This window comes from Pantherophis guttatus, chromosome 1 (genome assembly GCF_059756535.1).
Source record: "Pantherophis guttatus breed Tessera chromosome 1, ASM5975653v1, whole genome shotgun sequence".
NCBI classification, from domain to species: Eukaryota; Metazoa; Chordata; class Lepidosauria; order Squamata; family Colubridae; genus Pantherophis; species Pantherophis guttatus.
The window spans coordinates 336983688-336999645 of NC_142063.1; the positions used below are offsets into that span (position 1 = coordinate 336983688).

At 47.5% G+C, this 15958-nt stretch overlaps 1 protein-coding gene across 2 annotated transcripts in view; it reads left to right on the forward strand.

Annotated features, from left to right (window-relative positions):
* The first annotated feature begins 9997 nt into the window (after positions 1-9997).
* MNT (MAX network transcriptional repressor) overlaps positions 9998-15958 on the forward strand; it is an 88249-nt gene continuing 82288 nt past the window's right edge. The window contains exon 1 of one of the 2 annotated variants that reach the window (XM_034420778.2): positions 9998-10424. In XM_034420778.2, the coding sequence (XP_034276669.1) occupies positions 10355-10424 (70 nt within the window). In that variant the 5' untranslated portion in view covers positions 9998-10354. The remainder of the gene's footprint in view (positions 10425-15958) is intronic. The other variant, XM_034420777.2, reaches the window with a different exon arrangement.

Below are 15958 nucleotides of genomic sequence, written 5' to 3' on the forward strand. Positions count from 1 at the left end.
TTCTCTCTCTCTCTCTCTACACACACACACACACAGAGAGAGAGGGAGAAAGAGAGGAGAGAGACAAAGAGAGAGATGAGAGAAAGACAGAGAGAGCAACAGAGAGATGAGACAGAGTAACAGAGAGAGACAGAGACACACACACACACAGAGAGAGAGAGAGAGAGAGAGAGAGAGAGGAAAGGGAGGAAGGGAGAGAGAGAGAGAGAACAAGACAGAGAAAGAGAGACCGAGGGAGCAACAGAGAGATGAGACAGAGAGGAAAGAGAGAGAGAGAGGAAAGGGAGGAAGGGAGAAAGAGAGAGAGGAGAGAGAGGAGAGAGGAAGAAAGAGAGAGAGGAGAGGGGAGGGAGAGAGAGAGAGAGAAGATATTTATTTATTCTCCAGGGAAAGGAAGAGCAGCTGCGGAACGGTCTTCCCTCGTTTTTCCGGCCCAGCAGAGAAGCGATCCTGCAAACTTCAAGTGGCGCCTTTCCCGCTCTAATTCAGGAACGGCAACTCTCCTCCATCCAAGGCCAGTGGAGTCGCCGCCGCCGCTTTATAGCGCACCGCAGAGCCACGTGCTTTCTCCTCCGCCTCTTTCGGCGAAAGAGGGCGGCGTCCCCTTTAAGGAGGCTCCGCTCCCTCCCCCCCACCCGGGCCATGACTAGGCAGACCGGCTCAAATGAGGTCTCCGGGTTCGGCCAAGCCCCGCCTTCTACCCCCGTCAGGCATGTGGGCGGGGGTTTAGGCCAGCCCCGCCTCCTCGCCTCGATTTCCTCCTCCTCCTCCCCCCCGCCGCCCGTCCCACTCCCCGGCTATTGTGAAAGGAAGCACGTCTCGTGCAGGCGGCTGGCCCCGCCCCGAGCTGCAAAACCGCGTGTACCGCGTGCGTGTGTGCGCGCGCGCTTGCCCCCCCCTCGCGCGCGCTTTCTCTCTTGTCTCGCGTTGCAGATGGGCCAAGCCTCGCCCAGATAAGCGTCAGGCCTCGCAAGGCGTGGGCGACTACAGCTCCCATGCGGCTTTTTTTTTTCCTCCGAAGGCCAGAGAGTGTGGAGGGTGGACGGACCCCGGGGCAATTAAGGAGACACTAGGGGACAAAAATGCTTAAGTGGGGGAAGGGCCCGATCTACCTTCCCCCTTTTAAGTATTGGCTCCCACCTCTCTCTCCCCGTTGCACAGCGCAGCCCCCTAAGGCAGGGGTGGGCAACTGTGGCCCTTTTACAACCTGTGGACTTCAACTCCCAGAATTCCTGAGACAGCTTGGCTGTTTCAGGAATTCTGGGAGTTGAAGTCCACAGGTTGTAAAAAGGCCACAGTTGCCCACCCCTGTCCTAAGGTCGATTTGGACCCTCCCACACCCCAGGTCCCATCGGTTCGTGTGAAGAAACGATTTCTGGCCTTATTGGGATTCCTAAGCACCGGGGTGGGGGTGACCTGCCATCCACGGTTCCCTTCTGTGGACAGTAAAATCCATTTTTTAACTCGAGCTAGTCTGGTTTTAGTGGGTTAAGGTACCGGATTAGAAACTGGGAGATGGTGAGTTCTAGTCAGGTCTGCCATATGAAAAGCCCTGTGATTCTGGGCCAATCATTCTCTCAGCTTAGCCTACCTCGCAGGGTTGTTATTGTGGGGAAAATAGGAAGAGGGGGGGAAGAGAGTTAAATAGGACAGAAGAGAATAACAGGTGGAAGGGACCTTATAGGTCATATAGTTCAAACTCCCCCTCCCCCCAAGCAGGAGACCCTACTACACCATTTCTGACAGATCCAGTCTCTCCTTGAAAGTTTCCAGTGATGACCTCAAAGGTGCTTTTTATTTTTTTCAAGAGGCAACTGGACATTCTGGTTTTTCTTCTCATCCAAGACGCTTCTTCAGTCATTCTCTTGGATGAGAAGCAAAACGTCTTCAAAAGAAAAAAAAAACCCCAGAAAGTCCAGTTGCCTCTTGGAAAAAAGCACCTTTGGGACAACCATGACCTGGATGACTGAGGATCCCCATAGACATCTCCAGTGATGAAGCTCCCACAACTTCCCAAGGCAACTTCTGTTCCATGGGTTGATTGTTCTATCAGAAAAATTCTTACTTATTTCTAGGTTGAATCTCTCCTTGATCAGTTTCCACCCATTAGTCCTTGTCTGGCCTTCGGGTGCTCAGTTGAGGGGCTTGCTTGGTGGATCGGCCTTACCTTCCTTTCAATTTGCAGCTCTGGGAGCAAACCCGACGCAGGAGAGAATATTTAAAAAGCTACAATAGGATTGCAATGTTTGAGCCACTTCCCTGGGTGCTTCTCCTTGAGTTCAGCCCTTTGATGCCCCTTGATCTGCAGACAAAAGCTTATCTAACCCAAACCTTTACCTCTGACCCGCCTCTTAACCAAATCCCTGGGTCTCTCTTGTCCTGCAAGGGATTTGACGCGCAACCCAAGATCGTCCGAAGGATCTTTTCAAGCCTCCGTGAACTTTTCCTACAAATAAGCCTTCCGGAACACTTGCCAATAACCCTGCATAGGACGGGGCAGAAGGTTGGGGAGGAGGCAGTGGGGGGGGGACAGCTGCAGCGCCCAGTGCGTGCGCAGGCATTGGCCTGGCTGGAGACGATGGGTACTGGACCCCGCCGAAGATCGATCGGGCTGGGGAAGATGGGTATTGTAGTCCAGCCGATGTGGACAGGGTCACATTGGAGGTGGGTAAAAACTTGTTCGCCGGGTATCGTAGGAAAGGTCACTCCGCAGATCTTAAGACGGGAGAAAGCCAGCGTAGATTTCCTTGAAAAGACACAATAAAGGCTGGCTGGTGAATTGCATAAAATAGAGAGAGAGAGAGAGAGAGAGAGAGAGAGAGAGAGAGAGAGAGAGAGAGGTGGATGGATGGGTAGATAGGTAGAGATGCGAATCAAGATAGATATAGATATGAATGGATAGAAAGAGATAGATGATAGAGAGATGTGAATGGAAAGATAAAGATAGAGATAGATGTGAATGGCTAGAAAGAGATAGATAGATAGAGATGTGAATCGAGATAGATATAGATATGAATGGATAGAAAGAGATAGATAGATAGATAGATAGATAGAGATGTGAATCGAGATAGAGATAGATGTGAATGGATAGAAAGAGATAGAGATAGATAGATAGAAGATAGATATAGATATGAATGGATAGAAAGAGATAGAGATAAGATAGATAGATAGATAGATGGATGGATAGATAGAGATATAAACGACTGAGCAGACTCGACTGTTTTATTTCCGCATGAGCAAAACCCGATTTCCCCCACCCCCTCTCTCATTGGGAACTGTAGCAGCAACCAGCGTGGGAAGGAAAACCCTCGCCTTTTTTTGGCACGCAAGCTGGAGGAGCAGCTCCCTTTTCCGGGGTGTGGGTGGAGGAGAAGAACCACGTGCTTTCGCCTCCCCCTCCCTCCCTCCCTCCCTCCCTTGCCGTGGTCTTGTCCGCGGGGTGGGGGTGGGGTGGGGGAGACGAGGAGGAACTCCGGCCGAAAGCGATCTGCCCCTTTAAAGAGGACGCTGTCGGGGACACGCGGCGCGGAGTGCCCATGTGGAGTTGCTCCATGCCTTGTTGTTCTGCCAGGCGATTGGGCCAGCCTCGGATGACGTCTTTGAGCAGCCTGCAAATGTGCTGCGGAGGGGGGGCGCGATCGGCCGCAAAACCCGGAGAAGGGAAGTTGCCGCAGCCCATGCAAAGAAAGGAAAGGGGAAAAAAAGGAACGGAGAGAGGAAGGAAGCGTGAAAAATAACTTCGTTGTGCAACAGAGTCGGACCGTGGGGAGGAGGAAGAGGAGGCAAGGAAGATCGGGAAAGCAATGGCTTAGACCAGTGAATAGAAGGGCTGCAGGTTTTGGGTCTGGCTAGTCTATAGAAAAGAATCAGGGGTGACACGATAGCAGTATTTCATTATTTGAGGGGCTGCCACAAAGAAGGGGGGTGTCAAATTATTCTCCAAAGCACCTGAGGGCAGGACAAGAAACAATGGTTGGAAAGTAATCAAAGAGAGAAGCAGCCTGGAATTAAGGAGAAACAGTGAGGATAATTACAGGATAGAATAGAATAGAATTTTTTATTGGCCAAGTGTGATTGGACACACAAGGAATTTGTCTTTGGTGCATATGCTCTCAGTGTACATAAAAAGAAAAGATACATTCGTCAAGAATCACAAGGTACAACACTTAATGATAGTCATAGGGTACAAATAAGCAATCGGGAAACAATACCAATATAAATCATAAGCAACAAAATTACAGTGATACAGTCATAAGTGGAAGGAGATGGGTGGTGGGAACGATGAGAAGATTAATTAACCAGTGGAACAGCTTGCCTCCAGAAATCATGGATGCTCCACTACTGGAGGTTTTTAAGAAGAGACTAGACCAGGGGTCAGCAATCTGCAGCCCCGGAGCCGCATGCGGCTCTTTGGACCCTCTGCTGTGGCTCCCTGTCGGGTGATCCCACCACTGGCTGGCCCCACCCCTCGCCCTCCCCTCCCAGTCACTCCTTGCCTGGCCTGAGAAGGTAAGGGTGGCAGCAGGGGATGGAGAAGTGGCCAGGGCAGAGACAGAGAGATACAGAGAGAGAGGAAGGTGGGGGAGAGGAAGGAATGGAGGCGAGAGAGAAATATGTCAAAAAGTTTTTGTGGTTCCTGGTGTTTTTTAACAACTGGTTCCCTGCCCTAATGACTGGCTGGGTAGGCATGGCTAGGGGGATCATGTGACTGGTAGAAGTGAGTGACATCGAGTTGGCCACACCCACCAGGTTTTGTGGCTCCCGGTGTTTTCTTTTCTGTGGGAAACGGGTCCAAATGGCTCTTTGAGTGCTTAAGGTTGCAGACCCCTGGACCAGACAGTCTCTTCTTATCTGAAATAGTATAGGTTCTCCTGCTTGAGCAGGGGGCTGGACTAGAAGACCTCCAAGGTCCCTTCCAGCTCTATTCTATTCTATTCAGGTTTTTTTTCCCCATACATCCTGCAGGGGTGTCTGTAGGGCTATGCATGAAAAAGTGAAAAGGATGACCGGGTTCAATTGCATAGTTGTGGCTGATGTTGCGATGTTTTTCATGCATACATATTATCTTCTCTGGCTGAGAGAAAGGGAGACCCTGAATAAGTTAGGTAGAGTGGGTGAGATCCTCGGGAAAAGAGAGGTGAGAAGTTCAAAAAAGGGAAAGCAAATATATCTCTCTGCCATCAGTTGTTTACTGGATTCAGGTCTTTCCTGGGTATTTAAAATGGCCAAGGAGTTGACCCATAATTACATCCATGCTGTGTGACTATGGAGATTCTCAATCATCCAGGTCATGGTTGTCCCAAAGGTGCTTTTTCCAAAAAGGCAAAAAAGGCAAAAGCAATTGGACTTTCTTGGTTGTTTTTCTTTGAAAATATTTCGCTTCTCATCCAAGAAGCTTCTTCAGTTCTAATGAGAAGCAAAACATTTTCAAACAAAAAACCTAAGAAAGTCCAGCCATCTTTTGGAAAAAGCACCTTTGCGACATCCATGCTGTAGCAATTGACCTTTATGATAAAAGAGTTGGTGTCCTCAACCTTGAAAGAAGCAATGGTGCACCCCCTCCTTAAGAGGCCCATCCTTGGACCCAATCACCTTCTTTTAATGACCCCATAATCCCTTGCGGGGTGGAGTCTGGGCAACTGAATGGAGCCGAGTGTTTACTGGCCAGATGCCCTTCCTGTTGCCGATGCGGAGTTATATTCAGCAGATATATTCTCATTGTGCCCAGAGAGAGAAACATCTGCCTCTACCTAGGATTGAACTCACAGCCTCCTGATTGTGAGGCGAGAGCTCCACTGCTAGGCCACTGCACCACTTGATCCTTGGACCCAATGGTCTTCAATAACTATCAACCAGTCTCCAACCTACCCTTTCTTATAAAGATGGCTAAAAGGGTGGTTGGTCTGCAACTGATGAGAACCCTGATGTACCAGGGTTTATGGGGTAACTCTCCTTTCCCACCAAATCTTCTGAGGAGAGATGCTTTTGTGGGCCTTTGGAATTCCCAATAATCTAAATATCATGAGGCAGGTTGTTCCACAGGAAGAGGCTTCAAATAGTAAGCTGGTGTTCCTGCAGATTCCATTAGTGCTGGGATCATCAGAAAGCCCTCTGTCCTAGATTTGGGCAGATTCATCATGGAAGATATGGTCTTGGAAGTCTTCTAGAACAGGGGTCTCCAACCTTGGCAACTTTAAGTCCGGCGGTCTAGCCTGGCTGGGGAATTCTGGGAGTTGAAGTCCGCCGGGCTTAAAGTTGCCAACGTTGGAGACCCCTGTTCTAGAAGAACTTTAAAGGTGATAACCGGGACCTTGAATTGCATCCAAGAACTACCTGAGCAGCTCCCTTAATATCATACAGTATCATATGGCCTGTCTTAGTAGACTACATTATGATGTATGCTGACCCAGAAAGACTTTCGAATAGACTTCAAGGGCAGCCCATGTAGAGCAAACTCTACCTGCCCATTAATGAGCTGACGGTGGTGTGACTTGACTGCGCATCAGGATGCACAGTTGTCGAACAAGATACAATTGTGCAAAAGCTTTTCTGCCGTGAGTCCAGGAGCACAGCCATGTTTTGGTGTTTCCTCTTCTGGTGCTTTTAATTTTTGTGGTTCATTGTTTTGAGCCCTTTTTTGAGCTTTGCATAAAATTAATGGGCCTGAAAAGGAAGAGCAGCAAATTATGCTGTTTTTACTGTTTCAAACGACTGAGTAATCTGCCTGGAGAATTTCACGGATTGAGCAGAATTCGCTTAAACCCAAATAAATAAAATGGTATAATCAGAGGGGCAGCACGGTTAAGTCGCTGACAGGGGTGGGCTGCTGGGAGTTCGCAGGGGTTTGGGAGAACCTCTAGCTAAGATTCTGTGCAGTTCAGAGAACTCCGATATCCCGCTCCTGGCAGGCCCTGCCCGCCCCGCCCCGCCCCTCCCAGGAGTCCCCATGCGGCCCATTTTGAAGGCAGGTAAGTGCAGGATGCGCATGGAGGCTCAGGGAGGGCAAAAAATGGGCCTACCGGAAGTTCGGGAAGGCCAGAAATGGCCTCCAGAGAGTCTCTGGAGCCTGTGGAGGCCATTTTTGCCCTCCCGGATGCCCGAGAAAAGCCTCCAGAGCCCGTGGTGCAGAAGGCTGACTAGGCCACGCCCACCATGGCTAGGCCCACCCAGCAACCGGGCAGAGAACCCCTTTCTAAAATTTTTGAAGCCCATCCCTGGACTCGCTGAGCTTGTCAGCTGGAAAGCTGGCAGCCCAAGTTCAAGACCTGAACTCCACACGACAGGGTGAGATCCCATTACTTGCCCCCAGCTCCTGCCCACCTAGCTGTTTGAAAGCATGCAAATGCGAGTAGATAAATAGGTACCACTTTGATGGGATGGTAACTGTGCTCTGTGACATCGTGCTGATCACATGGCCTCGGAAATGTCTTCGGACAACTGGTTCAGTGACCTTGAAATGGAGATGAGCACTGCCCCTTATCGTTGGTAACGGAGTAAAATCCGCAGGGACTCTTTTATCTTATGATCATTAATTGAAGCACGTTATTAAGGGGATTCAGCTTCCCCCGTTGACTTTGCGTGTTGGAAGCCAGCTGGGAAGATTGCACATGATAATTGCATGACCCATAGACACTGTAATCATCATAAATCTGTGCTGGTTGCCAGGGCCCCCAAATGTTGACCCTGAGGATGTGTGACAGTCCTTAAGTGCAAAGACCAGTCATGTCACTTTTTTCAGGGCTATATCTTCAAATGGTCGCTAAATGATCTCTTGTAAACTGAAGATGACCTGCCTTGCAAGCCAGAATCTTAGTTAAACATAAAAAAAAAATTGTTGTTAGGAACAACATTCACACCAGATTTCGCAAACCTAGAAGTGTTGGACTGCAATTCCTATAAACCTCAGCCAACACACACAGCAGAGAACAAGTTGGATCTGTTGCAAGACCCATTGTCCAACTTGTTTTCCTGATAAAAGTCATACTATAGTACACAACACAATTCAGAATACGGAATAATAGAGCTGGAAGGAGCTTTGTAGGCCATCTAGTCCAACCCCCTGCTCAAGCAGGAGGCCTATACCATTTCTGACAAATGGCTGTCCAGTCTCTTCTTGAAAGCCTCCAATGATGAAGCATCTACAACTTCTGCAGGCGACCTGTTCCGTTGGTTGATTGTTCTCACTGTCAGAAATGTTTTTATTTCTAGGTTGAATTTCTCCTTGATCAATTTCCATCCATTATTCCTTGTCTGGCCTTTGGGTGTCTTAGAAAGTACCTTGACCCCTTCCTCTCTGTGGCAGCCCCTCAAATATTGGAAGACTGCTGTCATGTCTCCCCTGGTCCTTCTCTTCACTAGACTAGCCATGCCCAGTTCCTGCAACCGTTCTTCATATGTTTTAGCCTCCAGTCTCCTAATCATCCTGGTTGCTCTTCTCTGCACTTTTTTTAGAGTCTCAACATCTTTTTTATAGTGTGGTGAGCAAAACTGGATGCAGTATTCTAGGTGTGGTCTTACTAAGGCTTTATAGAGTGATATCAGTACTTCACTTGAGCTTGATTGTATCTCTCTGTTAATGCAATTTAGGATTGCATTGGCTTCTTCTGCTGCTTCCGCATACTGCTAGTTCACATTTAACTGGTTGTCCACTAAGCCTCCAAGATCCCTCTCACAGTTACTGCTATTAAGCCTGGTTTCACCCAGTCTATATATGTACCTCTGGTTTTTCTTGCCTAAGTGTAAGACTTTAATTTCCTCTACACTGAATTTCATTTTGTTAGATAGGGCCCAGTGTTCATGTCTGTCGAGATCCATCTGGATCCTGAGCCTATCATCTAGGGCAGTGATGGGGAACCTTTTCGGCACTGAATGCCAAAAAGATCACGCAGAAACATTGCACGTGGGTATGCGTTCGTCGGGGCCACGCTCAGGAAAAGCTGAACTTCCTTTCTAGTGTGCATGCGTGCCTGACAATCAGCTGGCTGGCACACATGTGCACACCTGTTTTCGGCACTGACACGCGCGAAGGACAGCTGATCATCGCGCACGCATGTGCGCCAGAAACCTGGAAGACAAACAGGCAAAGTGTGCCGGGCGACATGGTTTCACGTGCCACTTTGGGCACACGCGCCATAGGTTTGCCATCACGGATCTAGGGTGTTGGCTATTCCTGCCAGCTTAGTACCATCTGCAAATAGTATAAATTCCCCTTCTATTCCCCCATCTAAGTCATTTAGGAAGAAATTCTAAATCCACCACCAACCTTATTAAGATGATTTCTTTCCTTTTTTTTGTAATTTTGTTAGTCCCCGTGGCGTCGGGATGGAAACTCCCAATTTAAACGTGGTGCTTCCCCCTGCCATGTGATTGTCACTTGCCTTTTTCTTATAAACAAAAACCGGAATTCCTCCCCGCTGCCTTGCAAGGCATGTGATTGCGTTCAAAAGAGCGAATGCCATCCTGTCCCAAGATATAATCGGGGGTGAGGAAGCGGGAGGGAAGACTCAATTATGCGGGAGAAGGTACCATTTAGCGCAGTGTTTCTCAACCTTGGTAGCTTGAAGATGGGTGGACTTCAACTCCCAGAATCCCCCAGCCAGCGTTGCTGGCTGGGGGATTCTGGGAGTTGAAGTCCACCCATCTTCAAGCTACGAAGGTTGAGAAACACTGATTTAGCATCTCGGGAGACTTGGCCTGACCTCCTACTTTGCTAACTTTTTGTGGGATGTGTGTGTGTGTGTGTGTATTTGTGTCTCTGTTTTTTTTTTTTAATTGACAGGGAAAGACATTCACAGGCTGGTGTCCACGTGCACTTCTGAAAGAGTCCCGCCCAGGAAAAGCGATCATCCCCTTTACTGGAAAGGGAAACTCTCCTCTTTCCCCGCCCCCCCCAAAAAACGCATGAGCCATCGCTCCTTTTGTCCCGGTCCCAACGCAAAACTCCGGGCCGGGTTTTGGATGCAACTCGTTGAGTATAGTAGCCGAGGGCAGTGTCAGTCCCTTTTTTTTTTTTTTCTTGTTGTGTTTCTGTTACACTTCGCCATCTTGTTACAAAGCCTTTTTCTCGTCTGGAAGCTTCGTAGAAGCTCGGGGGTTGGCGGGCGATCTTTGCAGTTTTTCTATTTATTTTTTATTTTTATTTTTTGGGAGTGGGGGGGAGGGAGGAAAGAGATCAACCAGCCCAGCAAGATCCCACGGGGGGGGGAGGGCGGGCGGGGAAGCAACGAGTTTTTTTTGCCCCTCGACTTATTATTGTGTGTGTGTGTGTGTGTGCGCGCGGGGGGGTGGGGAGGGGGAAACTTTGAAGTCTCCCAAGACTTTGGATCCCTTTCCCCGAAGACGCAGCCTTCGAGAAATGAGCATTGAGACCTTGTTAGAAGCGGCCAGATTTCTGGAATGGCAAGCTCAGCAACAGAAAACACGTGGTAAGTGAGCGCGGGGGGGGGCTGTTGGGGGGGGAGAAGAAAAGGAGAGGCGTGCAAAATCGGATTTTTTTTAAAAAAATGGGGAAAAATAGACTTAAAAAAAAAAAAAAGAAATGAGAATCGCGGCGCTGGGTGACAGCCCCCGAACGGCTGTCCTTTTTTTTTGCTGCGAAAGGAGCGGACAAAGTTTGCAGCGCAATTTGCAAAAAGGGCATCTCATCCATTCCTTTCTTCCAAGAAAGAGAAGCCCAAACGTGGGAAGCGGCAAACCCGCGTGAATTCAGTGGGGATTCCGAAGTTCTCCCCATCAAACCCACCCACTCCCCCTCCCCGAGGCAAAGCGCGCCTTACGGATCGTTTTTTTTTTTTTGGACCCGGGTGCACTTAGGTGGTAGTGGATGGGGTGGATGTTTTTTTGCTTTTTTTTTTTTTTTTTTGGTGTGTGTGTTTTTGCACAACGCCCCGTTGCCTTCGTCAGAAGGCGCTTCCGTGTTCAAAAATACATTTTTTTTGCACGGTGGATCGTGCCCCGTTTTGGGCGGGTTGGATCGAAGGCGGCGGCGGCGGTGTGGGGGGGGGGTTGAGAAGAGTTCAGGCGATTGATTTCCTTTCGATCCGGTCAGCGTGTTTTTGGGCTGTTTTCTCAGCTGAGATGTTGTAATGAAAAGAGAAGTCACCTGATTTGTCGTCAGTTTCCTATTTGGAAGTTTTCTGTCCTGTCCGACCTACCCTTCAATTTCCCCACCACCACCACCACCCCGTCCGGGATGGATAGATTATAGATCTAGAGAGAGAGATCGATGGATTATTTTAATCAAAATTTTTGGGCGGGGAGAATAGGAAAAAAAGCGAGGGTGTTTTTTTCAGGGAGGGGGAGCAGATTACGCAAGGGGCGATTGGGTGAACCTCGCCATTGTCTCTCTCTCTCCACCCGTCTACTCTTAAGTAAAAGCGCCGATGACTTAATCGGGGGTTTATTGCCGGGCACACAGCACGATCTTCTTAAGATCTTAAGGATCGCAGCTTCCGAACCGAGTCTCGTTTCGAATTCTGCTGGGACTCTTTTTTAAAAAAAAGATTTGCTGACACATGGTAGCCGGAAAGTAAAAAAAAAAAAAAGAAAAGAAAAAGGAATTAATTTCGTTTCCTGCAGACTTGGTTCCTTCCTTGCAGCTCAAAATCGATCTTTTCCCGCTTTGCAATGAGACGGAAGCGCAGGGAGGGGGGAGGGAAAGAAATAAGACCTTGGCCCATCCGATCACTAAGCGGATCTCCCCCCACCCCAAATAAAATTAACCCCGATTCCTTAGGAAGGATAGGTTCCCTCTCCCCTCCATACATCCCCCCCCCATCGCCAGGCAGCGCCCGGTTTCTTCTCCGCGTCCGAGAAAGCTGCCTTTTCTGTCTGCCCCCCCTTCTTTTTCTTCCACCCCCCCCCAATTCCTTTTCCACTCCACCCCCCCGTAACTTTTAATCAGACGATCCGTGCAAAGCCCAACGCGTGGCAGACTGAAAGAAGGCGGGGTGAGTTAAGATGTCATGTAGTTATGCGCCAAACGGGTGGGTGGGTGGGTTGCAGAATCGACTTCCCCGCAAGCCCAATTTTTTTTTTTTTTTTAAAAGCTGTTGAGAAGGGAAAGACCTCCTTTCTTCCGCTCCCCGGTTTTCCCGGTGATCCAGTGCTAGCTGATCCAGTGCTCCCCGAATCCCGCTTTTTTGGATCTGCTGGATTTCCTTTAGGCGTGTGTTTGTATTGGGGGGGACACACACACATATACATGCCTTCCACTCCTGTTTGGCGCTTCCCAGGGCGGTGGCGGCGAGGCAGTGCCTTTTTTTTTTCCCCTTCTCTCCCCTTCTCCCTTCCCCTCCCCTTTGATTTGCATAATGAAAATGACATGGAGGGGAGGAGGAGGAGGAAAATCATATGATAATACTTAATACTTGTTCCGCCTCTCTCTCTCTCTCTCTCCCCCCCCTCCGTCTGTCTAGTGAGACGCCTTTATGAGAAATGTGCTTTTAAGAAGAGCTCCGTTTGAATGTCCTTCTTTTGGGTGGGGGGGGGAGGGAGAGAGAGCGCTGGTGGCTGAAAGTAAAAATAAAAAGGGGGCGGGGCTTGAGGGAAGGGATGCGGTAGCGCGTGGTCCGGGGATCTAAGGGCACAATGGAACGTTGGCGTAGCCTGTGTCTCAGCAGCACCCTCCTCCTCCTCCCCCCCCCGCCAGGTTTGGAACGTTGCGTGTTTGCTCTGCGTTCCAAACGCCTCCCATTGGCTGAGGGGAAGCGGATGACGTGTCGAAGGCCCTGCCCCCGACCACGTGCGCTGGGGACACATCCCCTCTTGGGGCGGCTGCTCCGGGCCTGCGAGGTTTGCGTGCCTGGAAAGGCGTGCGAGTGTGTGACTGTGTGTGTGCGCGCGCGTGCATCCGCGAGGTGGGGGGGGAGAGAAAAGGAAGGTGCCTTTTTCTCTTGTCTGAGGGAAGCGCGGATAATAAAAAAAAAAAAAAAGGCAAGAGAAGGGGAGCTGATCAGAATTACGACATAATGCTACACTGTGGTGCCCCCTCCCTTTTCCTTGGCATTCTTTTTATAAAAATCCTTTCCTTTTATTGGTTTTTCCGGCTTCTGGAACCGACCTCTGCATCCATAGATCTATTTGACAATTCAGAAAGGATTCCTGCAGGGGCAAAAAAATTATTTTTTTTTAATTTTAATTTTATTTTTTATTTTTTTTAAAAAAACGCCCTTTTACTGCAATCTGTTTATCATTATTATTCCAGCAAAATATAGGGGAGAGAAGGGAGACCGTGGTAGCCCCTCTTGAAATTGCCTTTTTTTTTTTTTTTGGCTTGCTTGTGTTTTTAATGTTTATAAAAAAAACGTCAACCTGCTTTGTAAGCATAACAAGCGACTTCTCTTAACGATCCCGTAGTGGATTCTGGAAATAGTTGAAGAACAAGATTCCGCTGTTTTGGTCCTGCAGTCCTTCTTGTTTACTTCTGGGGGGGGGAGATTAATATTTAAACTGAATTTGCCCTGCACCCCTAATTCTAATAACCTTCTAGCTTTCTCCTTATATAATAACAAACATTCCTAATGATACCGTAGCATCACAAGTACAGGGAATCTCAGAGCACAGTGACATATATATCCCCCATGCATAATTCTTGGCTTACAGCTGTTTGCTTAGTGACCGTTCGATCTTACAAAGGCACTGAAAAAAGTGACCAATGACCAGTCTTCACACTTAACAGCATCCCCATGGTCATGTGATCAAAACATCCCTATGTGTTGCAGCGTTCCCTGCTTGTGACCTTCCCAGCCAGTTTCCAACAAGCAAAGCTAATGGAGGAAACTGGATTTGCTCAACAGCTGTGTGATTCACTTAACAACCCACTTTGCTTATCAACAGAAATTCTGATTCTGGTTGTGTTTGGGAGGATGACCTGTACCCCATTGTAAATCCACATTTCAAGAGAGGAAGAATTTTTTTAAAAAAAGGTGTTGCTCTTAAAAATAAAGGAGCAGTCATGGTTTGGATTAGGTTGGTCCTATTGTGTGACCAACCAGGCTTAAGGATGGAGACATATTTTGTTCAAAGTTGGTCTAATGTAGTGTTTCTCAACCTTGGCCGCTGGACGATGTGTGGACTTCAACTCCCAGAATTCCCCAGTCCCTTTGTACTGACAAAGTACTTTCATTTTTTCTTCTTCTACTCCAGAGTGCTGGCTGGGGAATTCTGGGAGTTGAAGTCCACACATCGTCCAGCGGCCAAGGTTGAGAAACACTGGTCTAGTGATTAATTGCGTGGTTAAATCAATGTTTAGAAATAATATATCCCAGAGAATCGGGTGCAAGAGGAAAAAAAGCAGGAGGCAGTTTGATTATTTTGCATCTGGTTTGTGAACTTGCCTCCAGGCATAAGATTTGAATTTATGTTACTCTTAAATCTGGAATGAATGTTATTTGGTTTGGACCGAGAGCAAGGAATCTCACAGACCATCTAACCTAAACGATCACTGTTAATGGGAAAGTAGTTAACAAAGGAGAATCTTCTCCCTTTTAAAAGTCATCTTCGCCCACGCATCCAAAGAGTTTCTACCATGCATAAATTCTTACTAAGGTTCGACTTGCAAGGAATCCTTTTCTTGGCTTGCAGCTTAGTGGTTCAAGTCCTGTTCTTTCCAGCAGTGTTCTCAACCTTTGCATGCTGACTGGGGAATTCTGGAAGGAAGTCCACATGTTATTATTATTATTATTTATTGAATTTCTATACCGCCCTTCTCCCGAAGGACTCAGGGCGGTGAACAGATTAAGATTTCATACACATATAATAATTTGTTTTTATAAACAGTAAATAATAAATTGAGTCAACTTGGTGTATCTGCTAAGAACTTGGCATAAAATTTAGATGTTTATGTTAGCCCTGCTTATTGAAACAGAAAGGTCTTCAGGGCATGCCGGAAAGTGCGAAGATCTGGATTATTCGTATTCCAGGGGGTATTTTATTCCAAAGAGTAGGTGCTCCCACAGAGAAGGCTCTCTCCCTTGGAACTACTAGTCGACATTGTTTTAATGATGGTACTATGAGTAGTCCTACTCTGTGAGAGCGTATTGGTTGGTGGAGGTTATCGGTTGCAGCAGGTGGTCTCGTAAGTAATGTTAAATTAGGGTTGAGAAATATGGTACTGCTCAAGAGAAACAGAAAACTTTTCTATGGCGGACATGATGGTTCTTGCATGGCATGTTAACCATCTTTTCTTAAAGTTGGTCATCAAGCTTTCTTTATAATTCTTCCTGGACCCTGTTTCTATTTTCCTGGATCCAGCTTCTTGGGAATGTTTCATGGTTGTATAATGTAAAGGTGGGATGTGATCTTGGAGATGTTCTAGTCAACTCCCTAGTCAAAGCAAGAATCCACTATTACTACAGCATCTCTGATACATTGTCTTCTGTTTATAGCTTCTGTTTATAGCTCAGAAGAAGGGTCCACCACTTCCCGAGACAGTCTGTCATTGCTGAACAATTGTTATATTTATTTCAGATATCTGAGTGAAATTGCTTTCTTCCAATTTACACCCGTTGTGTCTTATCTTCTGAAACAACAATGAATTCTACCTTCTCTTCCACATGATAACCCTTCAAATACTGCACAAAGCCTGTGTCTCCCCACAGTTTTTTTTGTCTCCTGCAAGCTAAGTGTACCCAGAAATGAACTGTTCCTCATAATTTTTTTTTCTTGTAAGCCTCTTAAGGTGGTCTGATCTCTCTGGAAATGTTCCAGTTTCTTGTTCTTTGGATTTGAACATCTACATGTTATTTTCCCTTAAAATATGGTGTCCAAATTCAGGCCCAGTATTCTACATGCTATCTGGACAGCTCAGAATAGAGAGAAATTGTAACTTTTCTTGATTGTAGAAACTTCAGCCCAAAACATCTGGAGGGAAGTTTGGTGATATCCTTTATAGTTAATAGGTTAGGTCTGGACCATTATCTAAGGGCATTAAATATTTTGTTCATTTTGTTTTGTCTTT